The 20,696-nt window shown below is 38.2% G+C and overlaps 2 protein-coding genes across 3 annotated transcripts; one reads left to right on the top strand and one right to left on the bottom strand.

Annotated features, from left to right (window-relative positions):
* The first annotated feature begins 8,373 nt into the window (after positions 1 to 8,373).
* On the top strand, positions 8,374 to 14,396 carry tescb (tescalcin b). 2 transcript variants are annotated; one of them, XM_072371535.1, is made up of 8 exons: positions 8,375 to 8,609; positions 9,160 to 9,229; positions 9,477 to 9,557; positions 11,764 to 11,903; positions 11,995 to 12,056; positions 13,471 to 13,578; positions 13,671 to 13,718; positions 13,862 to 14,396. In XM_072371535.1, the coding sequence occupies exons 1-8, from the start codon at positions 8,546 to 8,548 to the stop codon at positions 13,937 to 13,939; spliced, it is 651 nt and encodes a 216-aa protein (XP_072227636.1). In that variant the 5' UTR covers positions 8,375 to 8,545; the 3' UTR covers positions 13,940 to 14,396. The 2 variants fall into 2 exon arrangements, with proteins under 2 accessions (XP_072227637.1, XP_072227636.1); XM_072371536.1 differs by lacking the exon at positions 9,477 to 9,557 and having other exon boundaries at positions 8,374 to 8,609.
* Positions 14,397 to 17,370: 2,974 nt separating this feature from the next.
* m17 (IL-6 subfamily cytokine M17) lies at positions 17,371 to 19,033 on the bottom strand. Its single transcript, XM_072372013.1, has 3 exons — positions 18,701 to 19,033; positions 18,173 to 18,321; positions 17,371 to 18,059 (listed from the first exon to the last, which is right to left on the bottom strand). The coding sequence occupies exons 1-3, from the start codon at positions 18,753 to 18,755 to the stop codon at positions 17,592 to 17,594; spliced, it is 672 nt and encodes a 223-aa protein (XP_072228114.1). The 5' UTR covers positions 18,756 to 19,033; the 3' UTR covers positions 17,371 to 17,591.
* Between the last annotated feature and the right edge of the window lie 1,663 nt (positions 19,034 to 20,696).

Below are 20,696 nucleotides of genomic sequence, written 5' to 3'. Positions count from 1 at the left end.
TCAACAAGCTCAAACAAAGCTGTTTGAGAGCACAAATTTCAATCAAGGTGCGACTTTGGAATCAGACCTTTACTGCTGTTCAGGCCATTATGTGATGAGAATGTAAATTACCCTGCAAAGCCCCCCGACCCCACCCCAATGCTCTACTCAAAGAGATATATTATGCTTACATAAGAAGTAAGCTTACTATTCAGTCTGTTGTATTGATTTAGTTTTTTTTAGATTGAATAATTAATATATTTAAATGTATTATGCTAGTTTATTTGATCAACTTCAATTAGTTAATGAAACATTAGTCAGAGTCAAAAATATCAAGTCACAGCAAAGCAGAAATGAGAAGTCATTTTCAACACCAAGTTTCAGTTGTGATAAGTGGTGATAATCTTAACTGGTATGTGTGGCATGTAAGAAAAGAGAGCTTGATATGGGTAACAAACTGCTCGAATGCTCCTCTACTGTTTGTGAGGGAAAGAAATGAATCTGTAAAATAAAAATATATGAGAGTAAGAATTAGCTACATCAAACCGAGGAGTTATGGTGAAGTACTAAAGAGAAATGGTGATAAGAACTGTGAGATTGATGATCTGTTGGGGGCACCGAACAGCAGGCTTTGTACATTATAAGAATGAGGAGGAGCATGAGAGCTAAGCTATGGAGGGAAACTCAATTTATCGGTCTTTCTTCATTCAAACCCTCACCTCACCACGCTTTGGATAACGATAGAAAGAAAGAGATTGCAGATACTAGCCACTGTAATGACTTTTCTCCACCGTGTGGCTGCTCCTCTTCTTTGTTAGAGAGATCTCAGTGGTTCCGCAAAGCCATTGGTACTGAACCACAACTTATTGCATTGGGAGGTTTTGGGCGCTGACACATGAGAACACGAGTTCAGAAAAATAATGTAAATGCCAGGTTCACTTTAGTGGTATCCTCAGGCATGACCAGCTGGGAAGACAGAGCAGACACTCAGAGGATTTTATCCCCCATCTGGTCTGAGAGAGACATTAATTTTTCATTGAAAAGACCATTTATGTTCCCTTAGAAATAACATTTGTGATTTCCCTCTTCCCAAGAATCTTTCTCATCATGTATGTATTGACCCATGATTAAACTTCACTTATAAACTTTGATAGATTTCTACACTTGTGCACTGTAACTCCATTTTATCCTTGTCTGTCTCAAAACGGCTTGTACTCTGAAATTGATTTCTTTCTGTCTGGACATTGGCGTATGCCCTGTCCACGCCCGTGCAATCCCCACTCATTTTCTGTACTGACAAAGCAAGGGCAAAAAGCAAAAAAAGTCCTTTTTTTTGTCCTTCATGTGATATCACTTCTAAAGCGGAAAAAAAATTGTGTGAAATTATTTCTATTAGTTTACCAGAAGGAGAAATAAGACAACAATGCAAGCCTATTATCGTTCATAATGGCTGCACACAATCTTGCATTGTAACATGGTTGATGATAAAAATGTATAATTTATGATGATATACAGATGTTTTTAGATAGAAATTTGTGATTTGGACAAAAGATAATTTCAGTATCCTTCTCATGAGATACAATAATTATGCTTCATTCAATTCTCAGCACCTCACCCACCCTTTTCAGATGTTTTGATTTTCAAAATGGGTAATCTCCAAAGTGATGAAAGTAATTAAAACAATCCCCAAAAAAGTAGATGCCAAGTCTTGTTTTACATAGACTTATACTAGGCTTTGGTGTGCCAAATGAACAAAGGATGGCCATTTATAAATTTGTCATGCACTCGCTTGCATTAATCAGTGGAAATTAATTAGAGCAATATCTCTAAAGATTTAAAGTGAGATATAAAAAAACTGAAGAAATACAGATGAATAATTCATCACAGGAGCGATCCTTCTTTTGTAGGCTAAAGGAAAAGTCAAATAATTCAATCAGTGGATAACATGCAAAGTAATTTTGGATGTTGTTATAGCAGTTTTGCTTAAATGTGTAGTTTCACTTCAAATAAAATGTTTGAATTGGGATGCTATTCATACGCAGTGCCATGATACCACATTATACAATTTCATTGTAAGATATAAGGTACATCACTCACAATTTGGTAGCAGTGATGTACAGCAATAATAAGACTAAAATAAACAAAAATCGGGGCTCTTTGCATGAGGAAAAATTGAATACAAACTTTGTACGTAACTGAATGTGACAAATGCAGATAAGATAAAATAGGTATTTGATGCTCAGACAAAAGCTTGTCAACTTGAATATCTCTCACCAGCAGTGGGAAACAACTGAGGAGGAGCACTTCCATTCCATTATACAGATGAAAATTAATTCTCATAAACACCTCTCCAAGTAAGCAGAACAAATCACATATCCCATCAAAATTCAGACATATCTGGCTTATTTTGAATGTTTATTCAATCACGTGCAGCCTGCCAATTTCTTATGGATCTCACAACACTGACGGGTGTGTGTTTCTGTGTCATCAAGAAGAACGTGTTTGTGAGAAGGTAGCAAAGGCAGTGTGTTGCACATGTGTCAAGCATGTGTCTGCTGAAAGGAAGATGCAGACAGGTGAAAAGTGAGATGGAGAAAGAGCGAGACATGTCGCAGCACCCTCAGGACGTCTCCTCATTCTGAGCAGCTGTTGTCTGAGAGCTGGAGGCAGCACTGCGGCGCCCTGTCAACTCCTTCTCCCTCAGAAGCCCCCGTGCATGCAAAACAGGCTGAGGCTGCCCTCTCTCCTTGGCCACGATTCTCCGCCCCTTTTTGACTCCGTGTCTAACAGATACCTCCTTATTTTCTCTCCCGAGTAGCCTTTTTATTCCAATCCATTTCAAGCTCAGTAATAGTTACAGCACACACAAACACAACACGCAGTGCAGCAAGTGAGACAATCTTGTGGGAAAGAACATTTCAAGGACAGGGATTGATGATGAAAAGAAGATGCTTTGTTTTTTGTTTAGTTTTTTCTCTGTGGATTGATTATAAACTAGTTGCATCAGTTGTCCAGCCAGGAGGGCATAAATTAACGTTTTCTGGTTTGGGCAAAATCCAGACATCCTTTTTTTCACTCAGCTGACGAAGGTCACTGATATGCGGAGAATATAAAAAAAACCTTTACCTTGTTTTGTTTATTATAATTCCTTTATCAAAACTGAACCTACAAAATATAAACTCTCCCAAATGCATTTACCTAGCTCTTTGTGCCTGCTATGATCCTTTACAAGATCAACAATCATTTTATTGTATGAAGCAAAGTTGAAGTTCCAACCTGCCAAAGGCAGCAACTATCTCAGGGTTCAAAGAATGTTACAGGTTAAAGTGCCACGAGACAGTTTTGCAGCAGGCAATCATTACAAGTAAGATGTTGATTGGAAAATGTAATGACCATTGTGGTTACGAAGCTTCCCAGGGAAAACAAAGCCTTAATTTATTCCCAAAGGATGTGCCCTGAAATTGAGCTACCATGCATGATAATGAACTGCACAAACCTGCTGCTACCAGTGTAAAAGCTGAGTATGTCAGGGTTAAGTACTTCTTGATTGTGTTCAGCCTATGGGTCCAAAATAAAAATTAAAAAAGTACAGGCTCAGTATCGAGGTGTTTGCTTTTTTAAAATTTGGTCTAAGCATGCAAGGTGTATGCAACAACGACTGGAGTCATGCTACAAAACAGTGACGGCAAACTTCACTGCATGTCACTCCACCTTGTCTCAGCCATCAAAAACAATGATTTTAAAATCTTGGGGCATGAATCAAGTCTCATAACACATCCAAACAATGTTAGAATAGGAGCAAATCTTCACAAAAATAGATCAAAAATAGATCATCTGACAATAATTCTGAACAAGTAATTGCTATTGTCTCAATTGCCCTCTTCAATTTTTTTTTGTTTTATTGGAAAACATGAGGCGACAACAGACAACAAAGAGAAACACCGATCAGTTTCTTTTTGTTTTCATGTGTCCATCATAGACTAAGCTCTTGTCCAAATGTAAACAGGATTTTTATTTTGAGGATGATTTTACTATGCCTTTTCTATACAAAGCTACATTCACATTTGGACATAGACCTTTGAAAGTACAAGATAAGCAAACACCCATTGTCATTGATTATGAATTCTTATATGTTCTCTTTTGGATGTTTCTTTCTATCGTTTTTTAGGTTTCCTATTTTATCTTTAAAAAAGTTTCTTCTTTGTGCATTCAGTTTAATTCTACTTCCTGGGTTCTGTTACTGACTGCCATGCTTGTGTCACGAGTCATTACTTACATCGATGGATCAGTTAAGTGCTGTGCTGTCGACCATGGGCTTTCCTGAGATGTGAAATCGAGATCAACAGACGCTGTCATTAAAAAACTCCATCGATAGGTTTAGACAGTAACATTACTTGGTTATCAGTTGAAAATGATCATAGCTCGGACTAAAACACAATCTTTTTACAACAGAACAATCACCCTTGGGGTCATAATTTTGCTGGGTTGCATGTTAACATGTGACAGTGAAATGCGATTATGTGTCACACAACAGTGACACATAAGTTTCTCACCTGATGGGATTGTCTCAGCCTCCATAGCTCTTTTCACACCTGTATGGCAGTGGTGAAGTTTTCTGTACATCTTCACATTTCTATTTTTAGAAGAGCTACTTGTGAAACCACTAATGTTACTCACACTTGGTCTGGAGACACTGGAGTGTAACACACAATAGAACTTAGAAAACATATCAAATGGTGAATGTGAGATATTTTACTATTCCATGAAAAATATTTGCTCATCTTGAATCTAATGGCAGAAATACATGTAAAACAGATTTGGAATGCGGAGGCTGGAAAAGACAACTTCTAAAACCAAAACAGTTGGAAGAACATGTTGCAAATAATTAGGTTAATTTTCAACAGGTTAGTAACACGATTGGGTATAAAAAGAGCATCTTAGAGAGCAGTTTCATAATAATGTTTCTCAATATACAATTGACTTCTGATATTTCATAATGTACAGTACCTAATATCTTAATCAGAAATTCTGGAGACATCTCTGTGCAGTGGGACAATTGTATGCTCATGATCTTTGGGCCCTCAGGCGGCACTGCATTAAAAAAAGACACGATTCTGTCATGGGAATCACTGCATGGGCTCAGGAACACTTCCAGAAATCATGGTCTGTGAACATAATTGACAGTGTTATCTACAAATGCAGGTTAAAGCTCTATCATGCAAAGAATATATGAACAGAAATGCTGCTTTCTTCTCTGGGCCCTAAAACGAACTGAGAAAACTACACTGTGGTCAGAAAAAATGAAATTTGAAAATCTTTTAGGATATAATGGATTGTGCATTCTTTGGAGTCAAAAGGAGAGGAATTATTCGGCTTGTTATCAGTGCTCGGTTAAAAGCCTGCCTCTGATGGTTTGGAGGTTGATTTCCAATTTCCACATCTGGAAAGTGCCCATCAATGCTGAAAGGTCTACACAGGTTTTAGATCAACATATGCTCCTATCCAGATGACATCTTTTTCAGAAACAACCTTGTGTACTTCAGAATGACAGCACTAAACTGCAGACTGCATCTATTCCCTATACTATGGCTTCATAGGTAGTGGACTGGCTTGCCTGCAGTCCACACTGTTCACCTACTAAAAACATTTGGTGCATCATGGAATGCTAAACACAGCAAAGACAATCTAGGACTGCTGAGCAGCTAGAATCCTATATCATACAAGAATGGGACAACATTCCCCGTACAAAGGTCCAGCTATTAGTCCAAGATGTTTACATGAGTGGTTATGTGTTTTCAATCTTAAATACAGACTTAGATAATTTTCTATCCCCACCAATTCAGGGCAGCGCGGGTGCTGGAGCCTAGTCAAGCGGCTACTGGGCAAAAGCCAGGGTACCACATGGATGGTGTGCAGGTCTATCACAGGGTAATACGGAAACATGCTCACATTCACTCCTCGGGTCGATTTAGCGTCACTATGAAATACGTGTTTTTGAATGGTAGGAGGAAGCCGGAGTACCCGGAGAAAACCCACGCATGCAAACTCTGGCAGCAAGAATGCTCATCTCAATTAATATTTTTTACGTTTCTTTTTGCATCTTTAAAGATACTAGTGAGCCCAAATGAATAGGTAAACTGAAACATTTTCTTATAATTTTTTCTTTTGTCTCTCTCCAACCTTTGCTGTTTTCTGTTTTCTTGAAGAATAACTTAAACTAAGTTACACTCTACATAGAAAACTGGCAATTTCTCTTAACCTCTTTGGTGATGATATTTCTTTCTCTCATTTCTAAATTGGTGTTGATCATTTTGTGCCCTGTGTTGTTTGCAGCTATTAGGTTCTCAGTAAAAGGAACCAATACAGTTTTGCAACAGGGGCACCATCAGTAATGGTTTGGAGATGCTATCTATTGCCACTTTGAAGGAAAGCTCTAAGGGGAGAGGAACTTTTTTTTCCCCCACCAAAGCAGTGCTTCCTATTAAGTGAAGTGCAGTACATCCATAATCATTATAACTTGAGAAGTCTCATTTACGGGCCCTTAGAATACTTGGGATCTCAAGTTTAAGGTGGGCAAAAACAAATTGCTTTCTTGGGAACTCTTCAGTGTGGATATGTTTGACACTGTTTGCATATCATTAGTCTCAGTATTTTCACACAAAGAACACAAAGAGCTCTAACAAGCAGATGATTAAAGAGGTGTAAAGAGTCCTAATGAATTACCAATTGATAATGTATAATATATAAAACTCTTCTCAGCTTCCAATTACTTAATTAAAAAGTAGTAGGGCTTAAAGAATCTACAAAGTCATACTGTGTGAACACAATAAGAATATTAGATCTAAGTAGGAGAAAAATACAGCTTCAGTGGGTTTGTGAGAGCGATCTGGATAATTTAGAAGACAGAATACAGAGAGAATATCTCCATTTGCCATCACTGCCAGTTAAGAATTTGGGGAGTGGTTTCCAATGGTTGCTTTTCAGATAAAAAGTAGAATAAGATGGATGTTTTTCATATAGTTCAGTTCTGTTGCAGTGGTCCACATGTTGATTCACTATTAGCAGTGACAGTATTGCTCTTAAATGGAGGATGCAACAGCTACAGATCATGGGGCTTGGCAGCTTTGTAAACAACTCAAAAACGGGGTGGTTTGGGATAAACTTACTGCTACAATATGTACAAATGTATGTCCTGTGATTACCAAAGCATTTTAAACAAGTGCTATGGGCGGGAAGGGGGGGGGGGTCCACAAATACGACCTATTAATTAGCACTTAAACGCACACACCAGATATATATTTACGGTCTCCCTGATGAAAACGAAACAATCTGATATCAATAACAGCTCATATTTTATTACAGCAACCATGCACAATTCCAATGTTGTTGCTGACACCATGTGGTAAATAATGGTACTGCATGGCTTTGACCAGTTACGAATATTTCATAATTCGTACATGAACATTTCTCCCTTGTTTAACTGTGTAAGTTTTATAATAGGATCGGTATTTCTATATTCATTGTAAGATATAATTCTTGTGTTTTGTTAAGTTTATGGGTGTTGCGAGTCTCTTTGTAACTCAGATTTCTAAAGGTATGACAGTTGACATTTTGGTTTATTGTGAAGGACGAAACGATAATACTACCAACAACGTGTTGTTTCTGAGCTATCCTCTCTTTCAAGATTCACAAGGGCCAGAAATATGTTGCTGTCAGCTGACTTATCAGTGGTTTGGAGCATTCAGACCTGTTGGACTTCAGGCGACACCTCAACACTGACGTCACTGCAGGTCTTTTGTCAGAGTGTCGTGATGTGCATCATATGTAATGGTTTTATATTGCTGCAACTACTTTCTGCCTGAGGTTTTAATAACTTAACAATAACCATATTCCTATTTGAGCCTCAGCCTCTTAGCTAAGATGGCCAACAAAAAACTCGGTAGGGATAACACTGAAACTGTCAGCAGCTGATCATAACAGACAACACCCTTCTGCTGATAAAAACACAACAGGTGACAACTGAACGCGTATGAACCTGTGTGTACCACAGTGCACATGAATCATATATTTTTCCTACATAATCCACACATATAATGTATTCTTGACACTTTTTGAAAAGTTATGTAGATATGAAATAGTCTTTTGGGGCTTTTTTGTCTGTAGAAATTTCACACATCATGTCATCTTATCTGGAAACCTGTGCTGCCTGCTTTCTGCCTCCGGACTTCTCCCTCCATTGGGATAAATGACGAGGTCGCAGCCTCCGAGCAGATAAAAACGTCAAATTTTTTGCAGTCAAACGTCAGCCTGTTGGTCTTAAAAATGTGTCGTCACCCGGACGGTTGTTGCGGAAGTGGCCTACGCTGTTGCAGAGAATGAGACCTGCTTGGTGAGCACAGGGGAAAGAGGTGTGCGCTCGGGATCCGTATATAAAACACTCGTGTGGACATGGAGTATTCCGAAACCTGATCGTTTGAGATCCGTGTCGAGTCCAGCTTCGGCTCTTTTTTGTCTTTCGCCCCTTTAAAATTGTTGGCTGCTGGTGACAGAAGAGCCGTTTGAAGATATGGGTGCTCTGCAGTCCCTACACGGTCAGCCAGAATATATTGATCTGGCGGAAAAGACGGGCTGTGAGTTGTCATGATCATTGTTGTTATATATTCCAGGCGCTTCTTCACAGTTAGCCAAGAAGGAAGCGATTAAACAAGAGACGTTGCACTACAACGGAAACAGGCCTTAATGTCTTAACAAATTTAAATCTGAAATGGGGAAATCGATCTCGTAAATTTAAGGAAGATGGTTACTGTTTGCTTTAAACATGTTGAGTCTTTAAGCCTGTAAGGTAACTTAGTCTGTTGGCTGAATAATTTAAATGACAGTTAACGTAAGTGTAATTTTACCCACACAACAACGATGTCGTTGATAATATATGTTTATTTCCACGTTTATCATTCCATGTTAGTCACATTATCACTATCTTTAACCTCTAATGAGAGAGGATAGTGTGGTCGTCACACAAAAGACTAAGCAAACTATTTTACATAAGTATGAATATTCAAATTTGCTGCCTTGTTTGCCAAGACCTGGGGATGAACATGTTTTACTTTTATAGAACTTAAAGTAAGGTCATTTTACAGTACAGCAGCCGTCTGCATATGGTTACCTTATGTCTGTTTTCAGTTTCATATGAGCAGATTGGAATCCTTCATAAAAGATTCAATCAGCTGAGCCACAATGGAGAAACTCTACGGTAAGCTGACCTAAGTTATATTTAAGAAGTGAGTGTTGTAAATGATTGCCCCCATAGTGATTCTGTTTAGTTGCATTTGTTTTTCAAGATGGGCTTTTCAGTAAAGAATCAGCTTGACAATCAGCCAGCTTTCTTTGGAACAGGAAACCTGCTCAACAAGATTCATGTTGGCTCATATTACAATGTGGCAGCCTTGTCTCATATAACACCACATACTACACCTTAAAAAATCTTTTTTAACCCTCAGGAGAGATCACTTCGATGAAATCCCAGATCTAGCATGCAATCCCATCCGTGCACAGATCGTGGAGGCTTTCTTTGACAAAAGGTACAGGGCAGAATTCTAACTCTTCATTTGAACAGCAGCAACCTTATTTCCGAAAGATTGAAGTAAAAACAGACTACAACATTTTGATTCTACTGCATATTCAACTGAAAATAATACTGACAACATATCAGTTGCTATAGTGATTCTTTTATGTTCATTTTTAATTTGATGCCAGCAACAAGTTAAAAAAATATCTCCCTAAATATGCTATAAAAGAAAAACCAAAGGGAAAACACATATATCTGAAAAATCCCTGGATGGGGCTTTGGTGGACCAAAGAGAGTCTGAAGAAAGAATAAGGGTCTGGTGCTCAAAACAGCTAAATAAAATCCCATGCTGGAGCTCTCTGGTGCGTAGGTCCATTGTTCTTTTTTCATTTGTATAAAAGGAAAAAAACAACCTCAGAGTAGCTGAGCCTTTTAGAGATAAACAATTGGATAGTTAAAAAAAGAAATCTTTCAATGCAGGAGCATACAAGACAAATTGATTTTAGAATCTATGGTACATGATATCACTTAAAGTTTAACAGAATCCATCAAAATATCTGCAGTCAACAGACAAGGCAGAAAAACCAGTAGGGAATAGACATGATATTTGGGCCCTTCAGACTGCACCTCATTACAAACAGACATCATTCTGTGGAGATTTTTGCATAAGTTCAAGAAAACCATCTTCAGTGCATGTATCTTGTCACTGCATCCACAAAGTTGAAGTCCATTCATCCATTTTCCATACCTGCTCAATCCTATTCAGAGTTGAAGGGGGTGCTGGATCCACCACTGGGCAAGCTGGAGGGTACACCCAGTGCAGGTCACCAGTCCATCACAGGACCAACATAGAGATAACAGAGACAAACAACTATACACACTCATGCTTGCTCCTGAGTTCAGTTTAGAATCACCAATGAACCCAACAGGCATGTTTTATGACTGTGGGGGAAAGCACAGGGAGAACATGCAAACTCTATGCAGAAAGGCCCCTGCCAAGATTGAACCAGGAACACTCTTGCTGTGGGTCGACAACACCACCTGGCAACCCACAAAGTTAAAGATAAAGTTAAACTGTACTATGCAACAACAAAAAAAGGAGAAATGCGAAATGCTCTAACCTTCTCTGGATCTGAGGTCATTCCAGTTGCAAAGAGGCAAAGTAAAAAAACTTTCCTATTGTATGATGAATCAAAATTTCTAATTCTGTTGGGAAATCATGCACACTGCATCCACCACGGTTCAAAAGGCTGAATCTTTCATGAAATGGTACTGCATGAGTGCACATGGCATGTGTTACCTGTACCAGAGACTTTACCAAAATTAGATGTCCCACTGAGGAGACATTCCCCGTATCTGTGTTATGTGGGTTTCACTGAGGGACAGCCACTCACTAGGAAACCTGCGCATACTGATTCCATTGGGAAATAAAAATGTGTAGACAGAATTTTTCATCAGCCTTGATGTGTTTGAAGGGTGTATTGAACACAGTTTACTTAAGGCACACATCTTAAGAATATTTTGACCACAAACCACGAATAAGGAGAATGACAGAGATCTTTGCAACACAGATACCTCTGACTCAACTATTATTGAAATTGACCGTTCCTATATAAACTAGAAACGTGGATTTTAATCATAATTTAGTAGCCCACTTACCTTTAGACTGGAAGCCTTTACCATTTGGTAGTGTTGATGCAGATTAGTTGTTGAGGATTTTTGCTTGTACATCTGTGAAGGCACCATCATAGCTGAACGATGTAGGAGCAACATATGCTGCCATCTGGCAATAGAGTTTTTCCTTTAAGGACTTACCTACTTCAGCAAGGCTATGCTGAACATATTTCTGCACATATTACAACAGGAGGGCTCTATTTAAAAATAAAATTTACTTTTAAAAACAGCAATTTGTCTCATCAGTTCTAAACTCTTACCATGTGCTGTTAAAAGAAGAGTTGATGCAACACAGTGAAAAACATGCCCCTGTGCTGCTGGCATAATATTCAAAATGAGCATATAGTGGGAACAAAAAAAGAAATATAATAGAATTAAATCAAATTTCTAATTCAGACTGCTGATATGTTTGCTGTATAGATTTAAAATGATTATGTTACATACAAATAACTGCATTACATTTACTTCTTTTCTGGTTTAGATGAAATTGAAGAACATGATTTTCAATAAGCCAATTGTTATTTCTTCTATGTTTATTTCTTCAGAAACTTTCACCACAATGGTAAGGGAACGGCTGATGAGATCGGCTTTGAAGAATTCCTGGTGGTCATGTCTCATTTTAGGCCCCCATCCCTCCATATGACAGAAGAACAACGAGAGAATGTCCGGAGAGAGAAACTGAGATGTGCGTCTTAAACTTACGCACATGATCACATGCTTGACATTATTTGTGGTTTATACTCAGCTGCTAAAGTGAAAGCTCTGTCTCTCTCCAGTTTTATTCAACATGCATGACACTGATAACGACGGGACAATAAACCTCGAGGAATACAGACATGTAAGCCTCTTCTCACTTGTAAAAGACAAAGAAGACATTTCACTCATGATAAAACTCATGTCCAAACATTTTTTACTAACAGGTGGTGGAAATCATCACTATCTCGCATGCCATGAGTTTACCATGTTTTTGTGTCTGTTTATAAGTATCATTTGATCATTTTGATCCTAACTGAAGATGGAAAGTGTGTCTATGTTATCTTGAGACCTGGCAACGTGAGTCCTAGAATATTCTGTGCACGTGTGTTTATGATGGCTACAGGGCCATTTATACTCGCACAAAGATATTTGTCAGTGTCACTCTCATCCCCACAGACAGGCATGTTTTAACTGCAAGTGGATGGATGTGCAGTTCTCCAAAAAGGTGAACAGCTCATAGGCCTCTGAGATGATGCTACATGTTGATCGAATACTGACTAGCTAAAAGTTAGCTCAAACTGGCAGGGGCTGCAAGCAGTTGATTTGATAACACACAGGTAAAAAGTGCCAAAAATGATAAATGGCAAAGAAGCACAAGTGGAAAACCACTGGACAGTCTTCATTAAATAATACTTGTTTTTTTTTTCTTAACACAAAGCTGGTCTTTGTTCACGTTGTACACTGTTTTTTCCATGTCAGAGCAGAAATACAGCAACAAGAGTCGGCCACAACTCAAATTCTCCCCCATATTTCAGATACTGCCCCCATATTGCAGGAAAAAAATTAAACTTGTAGAAGTGCATCTGTAAAGCCCAACCACAGAGCAACCACAGAAGTATGTTCAGACCTTATACTACTTTAGCATCAGAAATTAACGCTATGCATATGAAAGACACTACCTGGAGGTGACTGGTTGAGTTAGCGTAGGGGCAAATGTAGGAGCGTATATCCCATTTACTTAATTTAGTGTCCTCATATATAACGCCATCTACAATACAGCAGCTGTCGTTGTTTTTCTGCTGACATTAAGCCAAATTCTAATCTCCTTTATTGTATCCAAGCTCCTCGTTTACATCCTGCAAATCCTGAAGTTCTGTACGTCTAACTTTGTTAGTGCGGACACTATGAGGACACTAAATTAAGTAAGTTGGATATACGCTCACATTTGCCCCTACACTAACTCAACCAGTTACCTTCAGAGATTTATTTGAATATAAACACAAGATCATTATTACACCTTTATATTCTGCAAGCAAAACCCAATAGTTTGTTGCAGTTATAATACCTAATTATTTAAATGTACCCCACTGAGTCGGCTGCTTTCCTGCAACACACCTGACAACTTATGAGGAACGGATGATGGAATCTCATTCTCCTCAAGCTTTTGGAGTGATGATTTTGGAGTCATCGTAACTGACTTTTGGAGTCAGTGATTTGAGTCTTGTAGTCATTGCAGTGATGGCAATTTATCTCAACTGTTGTTCACATCTATCCAGGTGGTGGAGGAGCTGTTATCACGCAGCGGGGCACTGGAGAGGGAAACAGCCAAAGGCATTGCTGATGCAGCCATGTTGGAGGTTGCTAGTATTTCAATGGGTAAAATGGTATGTAAACTGTAGGATCTTAAAGACAAACAATGAAGTTTGATTAAGTCATTGTCAAGACTAACTCAGTAACTTTACTTTATAATGCAAAGGAGCCTGATGAATTCTACGAGGGAATCACATTTGAGCATTTTCTCAAGGTTGGTATGCAGAAAATATGATATTATGCTTTATTAGCAAGTCATCTTAGCTTAAACTACATTTTACTATACCTTAATCATTGCTTTGGCTCATCCTGAATGAAGTTGCAGGATTTTGAAATGATACAAATTCTCTTTTACAGCTGCTGGATGGCTTTGAAATTGAATCAAAAATGAGTGTTCGCTTTTTGAACATGGACACAACTACCCTGTGCAAGTGAAGCAGTCAATACCAGAGAAGTCTTAGAATGCAAAGTTATTTCATGATAGCATGAAATATAGCTGTTTTTTTTTGTTGTTACTGTCTGATGCTTGCACTGAAGGTATGGCTTACCAATATTTGAACAACTATGCAAATCCAAAGACAATAAGCCTGTTGTGGGTGCATTACAAGTAGTTTACTTTTTATTGTAAGCAATAAGTTACCACTACTGTATGAATGTTTGGTATCTATGGCTGAGTAAAGCAATGTGACTTTATGCATTCAAATGTAGATGCTTGAAGAAACTTTAATAATGTTATTTTCATAAATCATATTAATCAGGAACATAAAGACCTGCCTTGTAACTTAACTTAAATAGAGGAAATGATTTGAAATGCTTTATTTTTGTGTCACAAATGTAATACTGGATGCATGCTCTGCACACTATGTTTACACAGTAAAGGCTTTATGAAACAGCCCTGACTTCAGTTCATGATGTCCACTTCAGATATAAAAAAAAAAAGAACATTGCCTACAAGATTACTGGGCATGCCTAAAAGGTAAATGTGATTATTCTTAATTTAATGGAGAGTTGGAGATAAATGGAGATAAAGTCATATTGGTCATGTTGAATTTAGTTAAATGATTTGCTTTGTATTTCAAAGGTTTTAGTTATCTTTAAAAGTTATGCATCGTGATTAGTAGGAAAGACAAAGTTTACTGTCCACATCAGAAACTAAACTTGGAGTAAATTACATAGGGATTTCTCAGAAAAGGCACTGTACCCTGAGAACGAGTGCCGAGTGCTTTTTAAGTGCTACTTGGGTGGTTTATAGTTTCCCTTCACTTTTACAGGCTATACATGGTCACTTCTCTCTAAAATGCGGAGGCGTCACAACACAAAGTGAGTGTACAGAGACTGTTTGAGTTATTTTTACAACAGTTGAATATGACATCGCCTCAAAGAGAGAAATAGCAATGTATCAAGTTTTATTTCGTCCCACAGACCACATGAGACACGTTTGAGCAAAGATTTACAGCAAATGCCAATAATATTTTGTTTGGCTTTTAGTTTAGGTTCAACAAAGGAAAACTAAATCAAAGTTAAAAAATTGGAAGTTAGCTATTAAACTATACATGATAACTACAAAGTGAACTTATTTTGTCTTTCTCTTTCCCACTACAGTCACTATCAATAAAAAATGCTGACCGTTGCTGTTTTACTCAGATTACACTTTTCATGTCATGTTTTCAGTTATTAGTGTGTACTGCCCTCTACAGGTGAAAACATACTGTATAAAACATGTTGAATTCTCAGTCATCCAGGTCATGGGAATCCTAAAAGCTTAAATAAGGGCAACTAGACCTATTTTTTTTATAGCTTCTTGAAGCTGCTTCACCTCTCATACAAAACGCTTGTTTAGTTCTAAAATAGCTGGTGGGTAGTTGCTTTTAAGAAGTTCAAGGAACCATTCACACATGGCAGGTTGTCAGAGTCGCATGACTCACGTGAACAGTGTGTGAGTCTATAAATCAGTCACACCTGTGAGTTGTTTACCTGCATGAACTCGCAGCTTTTAGTCACAGGATTCCATGTGTGAATGGAGTGTGAGGAGTGTCAAGACTGCATTGTAAGTTCTGGGAAGGTGATACCTAGGACCACCTCCTCTGCTCAAAGATGACTTTTCCAGATTAACATAGATAGCTTCTCTACTCTCATTCTGGAAAGATAAATAGCTCAAGAGAGGAGTCAAAAAAGCTATGTATGTTAAACTTATTTAAAAGAAGTCTATTTCCCCTTGTTCAATATCAATTAGGATTATGTTGAACGCTGATTAACTTCTACTTTATAATGATACTTTGGTGTCACTTTTACTCCATGTACTGCAGTTATCAAGACTGTGTGGAACAATTTTGATAGTAGAATGTTTATTGTTTATTTGAATAATTTCATTCATCACCACCATCTGTCACATTTTATAGTTCTTATTTTTGTGCAGCTGGTCACATTGTGCGATACCAAATGCAACATACGAATGTTACTGAGGTTTATGATTGTTGATATTTGCTATTACGTTTGTTTATTAAACTCTGCACTGATCTGTCATTTATTCTGGACTTCTTCTGTGTGTGCATGTGCATGAAAGCTGAGAGAAAAGCTGCTGCAGATCTGCAACATGTGATTTACCACGGTACAAAACGAGGTTCACAAGTAATCACTAATCTACAGCTAACAATGTGTCTGACTGAGAAAAGTACAGTTTTGATTTGAAAGTTTTGTGCAGATTCCAGTACAGTTTGTGCCAATCTTTTCAAAGCTAGAAAGCTGCATCTTCCCCCTCATATCTTTATAAAGTGAATTTTCAGTAGTATGTAATAGGTCTCCTCCCATTGTATTTGAGTGTGAAGTTGTGACAACAACATCTGTGACAACAGTTAGACATTCCACACGCATGCATAAAAAAACCCTCAGCTTTAAGCAGAAATTGACAAGTTTTTCAACATACTACAGATAAGACTAGAAAGGAATGAGTGGTTACTTTAACCCTCGCATTTGGAGGTTGCATGTCCTGTTTGTTGGTTTTCAAGTGCACAGGGAACAAACTTTTCTTCCAAGCATATTGTTGCATCAATTAGAATACATTTTACTGTTAGGATCCAATCTTGTTGGATGAACTAAAGTAGGGTAAGAGGGTAGTGAAAAGGAATGCAAAATCCAGACTGAAGAATAACCGATGCCCGAAGGTAGCCTCAGTGTTTGTGCTTTAAATAAGGCAGAGTTATAACAAGGAACTTGATTCATGACCTAGAGTGAATCCCCCATCTACTTCCAGTTTCCTGAAAGCTTGTGACTTGAGGAAAGTTTGGCTAAGAATTACCTAATTTCAGTAAAAATCTTTGTCAACATCTATATAGATGACAAGTCTGCATCTTGGCCTGTTAATGATCTATTTAAAGACGGGAATTTCTGCAAGATTCAGACTTGGTATTTTTTGCCTCCCTCACCCTACCTATTACACACTTGCATGTCCATCTATATAAGGATGCAAGTGTGCAAACCACACACTGTTAACACATACAGTTATCTGATCCACACACACCCACACCTTGTGACTGACCAGACAGCCCGCCAGTTTCATGAAATCTTTCCTATCTGATGCAGCCTTGTGTTGAACACATGCGTCACTTAGAGCTGATATCACACAGTCAGCGTCTCAGCAGCTTCCTGATTTTCTTTTTAACTCCTCTGGATGGACTGATTCTGTGTAGAAAACAGCACATGCTACTTCTTTTACACTTGTCAAAAAAGAGAAAAAAAGACTTGTTAAAGTTCTCAAAACATAGTTTTATTTCGACGAGCCAGATCTTGCATGATTTTTTTGTTCCATAGTCTTAGTGATGCAACCAGGTAAAGAAATGAAAACCCAATCAGGAAAACAAGCCCAATGTGGAATTATGTTTATAGCAAATAACTTAATTTAGAATTCATTTTTTTATACTATCCCTCCGGTAGAAACACTCAAGAAAATAAATATTAAATACCATAAATATGCTCTATTATACTGATGTACCTGCCACCTTCATACTCACTCATCTTTTGAAGTCCTTATTTATCAAGTGAGTAAAATACTTCTGAAAACTGACTGTCTAAGGCCAGTCTCATGTCATTTTCAGAAGGAGACTGTGTTCATTTGTCTCCTCTTTCTACAGATTTTGGATTTCAGAGTCCTCAGGTCTTTGGCAATATTAGACAGTAACTCCTTGTAGGTCTTCAGGACCACACAACCGTAAACCTTCTGCTGGAAGACATTCTGGGGCGGAGGTAGTGTTGTCGGCCCATCCGCTGGTTCTGGCAGAGGCAGGTTCGGGAAGAGTTTGTGATACATGTTGTTTATGAGAGAAGCAAGGTCCCTTCTGCGATCACTAACACGTTTGAGTTCTGTCAGCAGTGCACTCTTGGGGGGCTGTAAGTCTGTCTGCTGCTCATACACTCGCTTGAAATGTGGGGAGAAGGCTTGGATGTGTGTGTATATGCTCGCAATCCTCTCTGAGGGCTCCAGCCCGGAAATGTTGGGGTCAGGGATGTTGCTCACTGACACCTTGCAGAAAAGCTCTGACATCTCTCCTTGAGAGGCTTTCTACAAAACATAATGAGATTCAAATCAATTAGTATTTGTCTATCCTAAGGGGGTGGTTTGTGCAAGCACATGATAATTTAAGTTAAATAAAGCAGTTTCTTATTCATACTCACATATGTTTTGATTAGAAGAACAGATTCCTTCTGGGCAAGCCTGGTGAGTTTCCAAGGTTGCTGCAGAGCATTCTCACACTGCTGGTTTCTGCTTGCCGCCACAGTTTTTGTTGAATCAACAGTCATAAGCAGCAGGAAAGAGAGTAATCCTGAGGAGAAAGGAACTGGTCAGCTATCCCGCCTCACAATATTGAGGTAAAAAATGAGGGGAACTTCATTTTGAAACCACAAGTGCTGAGCAAGAGAAGTAAAAATAAACTCTTCCAAAGAGTAACCGATGGGATTTTATGAAAGTATGAAGCTACATATCTTATGTGCTGAAATTCTATGAAACATTGTTAATATCTTAAAATATTGCACAGATAGTTAAAAAATGAATGGGCTGCAGTAATGCAGGAAACTGCAAAGTTCAGTTAGTTTCACAACAGCTTTTAGTCACTAAAATAATTTGCTCAATAGCATGAAAAGATGCAAATATGTTTAATGCTATTTTCTAACCCAATAAGAAGCAGATGTAATGAAACTTACTTGCTGTTGATTCCATAAACTTTTGAAAATGCATATTCTTCACATGACCATTCATTCTCCTCTCTGTCTCACAAGCAAATTGCGTGGACTCGTCATAATCACACTGCTTTCAAACTTCTTTAAAAGACAGAAGCCACGCATTTGTCATAGGAGGAAATGACGTGAAGCAACCAAATTTCCCAGAACTTCTTCCTCTCTCAAAGATGTGTGTTCATGTTTTTTTCTGTCTTTTGTGTTCAATTAGTGGACAATGCCCCCACATGTTTAGGCTGTGGACAGACATGTAGAGACATTGTCTGAATCCAAAGACAAACATAAGCATTCAGAAGTTACACAAACTTTATAAACAGCTCTCACTTTTTTTTTGTTCATGGAAAAAAATAAACATATCTGAAATATTTATTTCACTTGAGGAGGATAAATCTGCTGAATTTAGAAAATTAGTGTCAGACTCCCATTAGAATAATTTAAGGAGTGACACAATTTAGAAATATGCTATCTAGCACCCTCTAAAGGGAAAAACAGGGAAGGTGAGAACTTCCGATTTGTGAAAAAGTAAAAGTGAGATCCCCACAGAGGTGCACACTGACTGCAGTTCTTTTGTCTTTTCTTCAAAGGAAAACAGCAAATTCCCCCAAAGAAACCTTCAACTTGACTGATCTTTCGGAGATTTTTGTTGTCACTGCAAATATGTAAATTAATTATTGGATTAAATTTGACCTGGATAATTCAAGAACAAAACCATACTTTTGCAGTCACTGATTCCCAGATTCTACAACAGTATGCTGACAACTAATTCAAAGGTGACTGGTTTTAAAATGAAAACAAGAAAAAAAAAACTGTTGCAGACAGAGGGAGTTTTTGAGAGGCTGTTGAATAAATTTTTCACGACAGCTCTCTTTTTTTCTCAGGAACTAGGTAAATAGTTCTGTTGAATGTTTCAGCTGCTCCTTAGAACATGTGTCTTTGCAGCAATATTTTCATGTGGGTATTCGCACAGGAAGCTGCCAGGGTCACAGGAAATGCATTTCACAATCAGAAACTTTTACAAGTACGTAAAGGGCTGTCTCTGCATAGCTGAAGTAGGTAATGTGTTAGTGTAACCACACCACGAAACTGCATGACGAGCAGGCAGGGCTCATGTTATCACAGGATGATTTCACTGTGACACATTGCAGAGTTGCGTCCTTGAGTGATCTGCTGAGGTAGTATGTGACGAGATGTGAACTTAACACATACTGGGTTTTTCTGTGTTGTCGGTCTCTTGGTCACAACCCTCAAAAAGGGATGGTCACTTCTGCTTTAAAACGAGGAGCAGAGCTCAACAAACCACAACGAAACCAAAAACACAAGAGTATTTCAAAAAGCACAACATTATAAAAAAAACACGACAAAACAGGATTCATTACATTCCATAAAAGAAAAATATGCCTAAAGAACATCTTATAGACTTATTTGAGGTTTTTCTCTTCGGTTTCTCACAAAACTATTGCTTTGACTGGAAACAACACTTTAATCTTTACCTGAAAGTGAAACAGCTTGTTATAATCTGACATGGCCTCCATGTTTTGGTGGTAGTCACATCTTGGTTTCAACCCAATAGGTGCTGTACTGTGAAACCCCCAATTACCTGAGAAAAGACCGGGGAACTCAACCCACCACAAACGTGTCAGCACTATTTCAGGTAAAAGTTAACCACCTTTCTGCCATCCTTGGGGCTTTCCAGTTGCCCAAAGGAATAAAAGTGGGGCTGCGGTGATGTAGGCAACTGCTGCAGATGGTGGTGTGGAGGTTGATAGTTCAAAGAAATTACATTTGGATTCCTGCCAGTGAATACAGTGCAGACTTGCTAAAGAAAAAAAAACAAGTCCACAATTGACAGTAAAATCATAAACGTTGTTGCTGAAATGAAAGCAAGCCTTGAAAAAATGGATGCTCTCCAGTGAAACTTTCCTCTCACCTCTTGCTCCCCTTTCAGCTCTCTGGTTTTTCATAT

Source organism: Leuresthes tenuis, unplaced genomic scaffold (genome assembly GCF_036924035.1).
Source record: "Leuresthes tenuis unplaced genomic scaffold, fLeuTen1.0.hap1 SCAF_19, whole genome shotgun sequence".
NCBI lineage: Eukaryota > Metazoa > Chordata > Actinopteri > Atheriniformes > Atherinopsidae > Leuresthes > Leuresthes tenuis.
The sequence above is the reverse complement of the archived record's forward strand: the minus strand, read 5'-3'. Positions and strand labels throughout refer to the sequence as shown.

Coding starts and splice junctions, on each gene's coding strand:
- m17 (XM_072372013.1), bottom strand. CDS start 18,755: ATGAATGGTCATGTGAAGAATATGCATTTTCAAAAGTTTATGGAATCA. Junction 18,322..18,700: donor GTTTATGGAATCAACAGCAA/GTAAGTTTCATT, acceptor CTTTCTCCTCAG/GATTACTCTCTTTCCTGCTG. Junction 18,060..18,172: donor TTCTTCTAATCAAAACATAT/GTGAGTATGAAT, acceptor TATGTTTTGTAG/AAAGCCTCTCAAGGAGAGAT.
- tescb (XM_072371535.1), top strand. CDS start 8,546: ATGGGTGCTCTGCAGTCCCTACACGGTCAGCCAGAATATATTGATCTG. Junction 8,610..9,159: donor TCTGGCGGAAAAGACGGGCT/GTGAGTTGTCAT, acceptor GTCTGTTTTCAG/TTTCATATGAGCAGATTGGA. Junction 9,558..11,763: donor GAGGCTTTCTTTGACAAAAG/GTACAGGGCAGA, acceptor TTATTTCTTCAG/AAACTTTCACCACAATGGTA.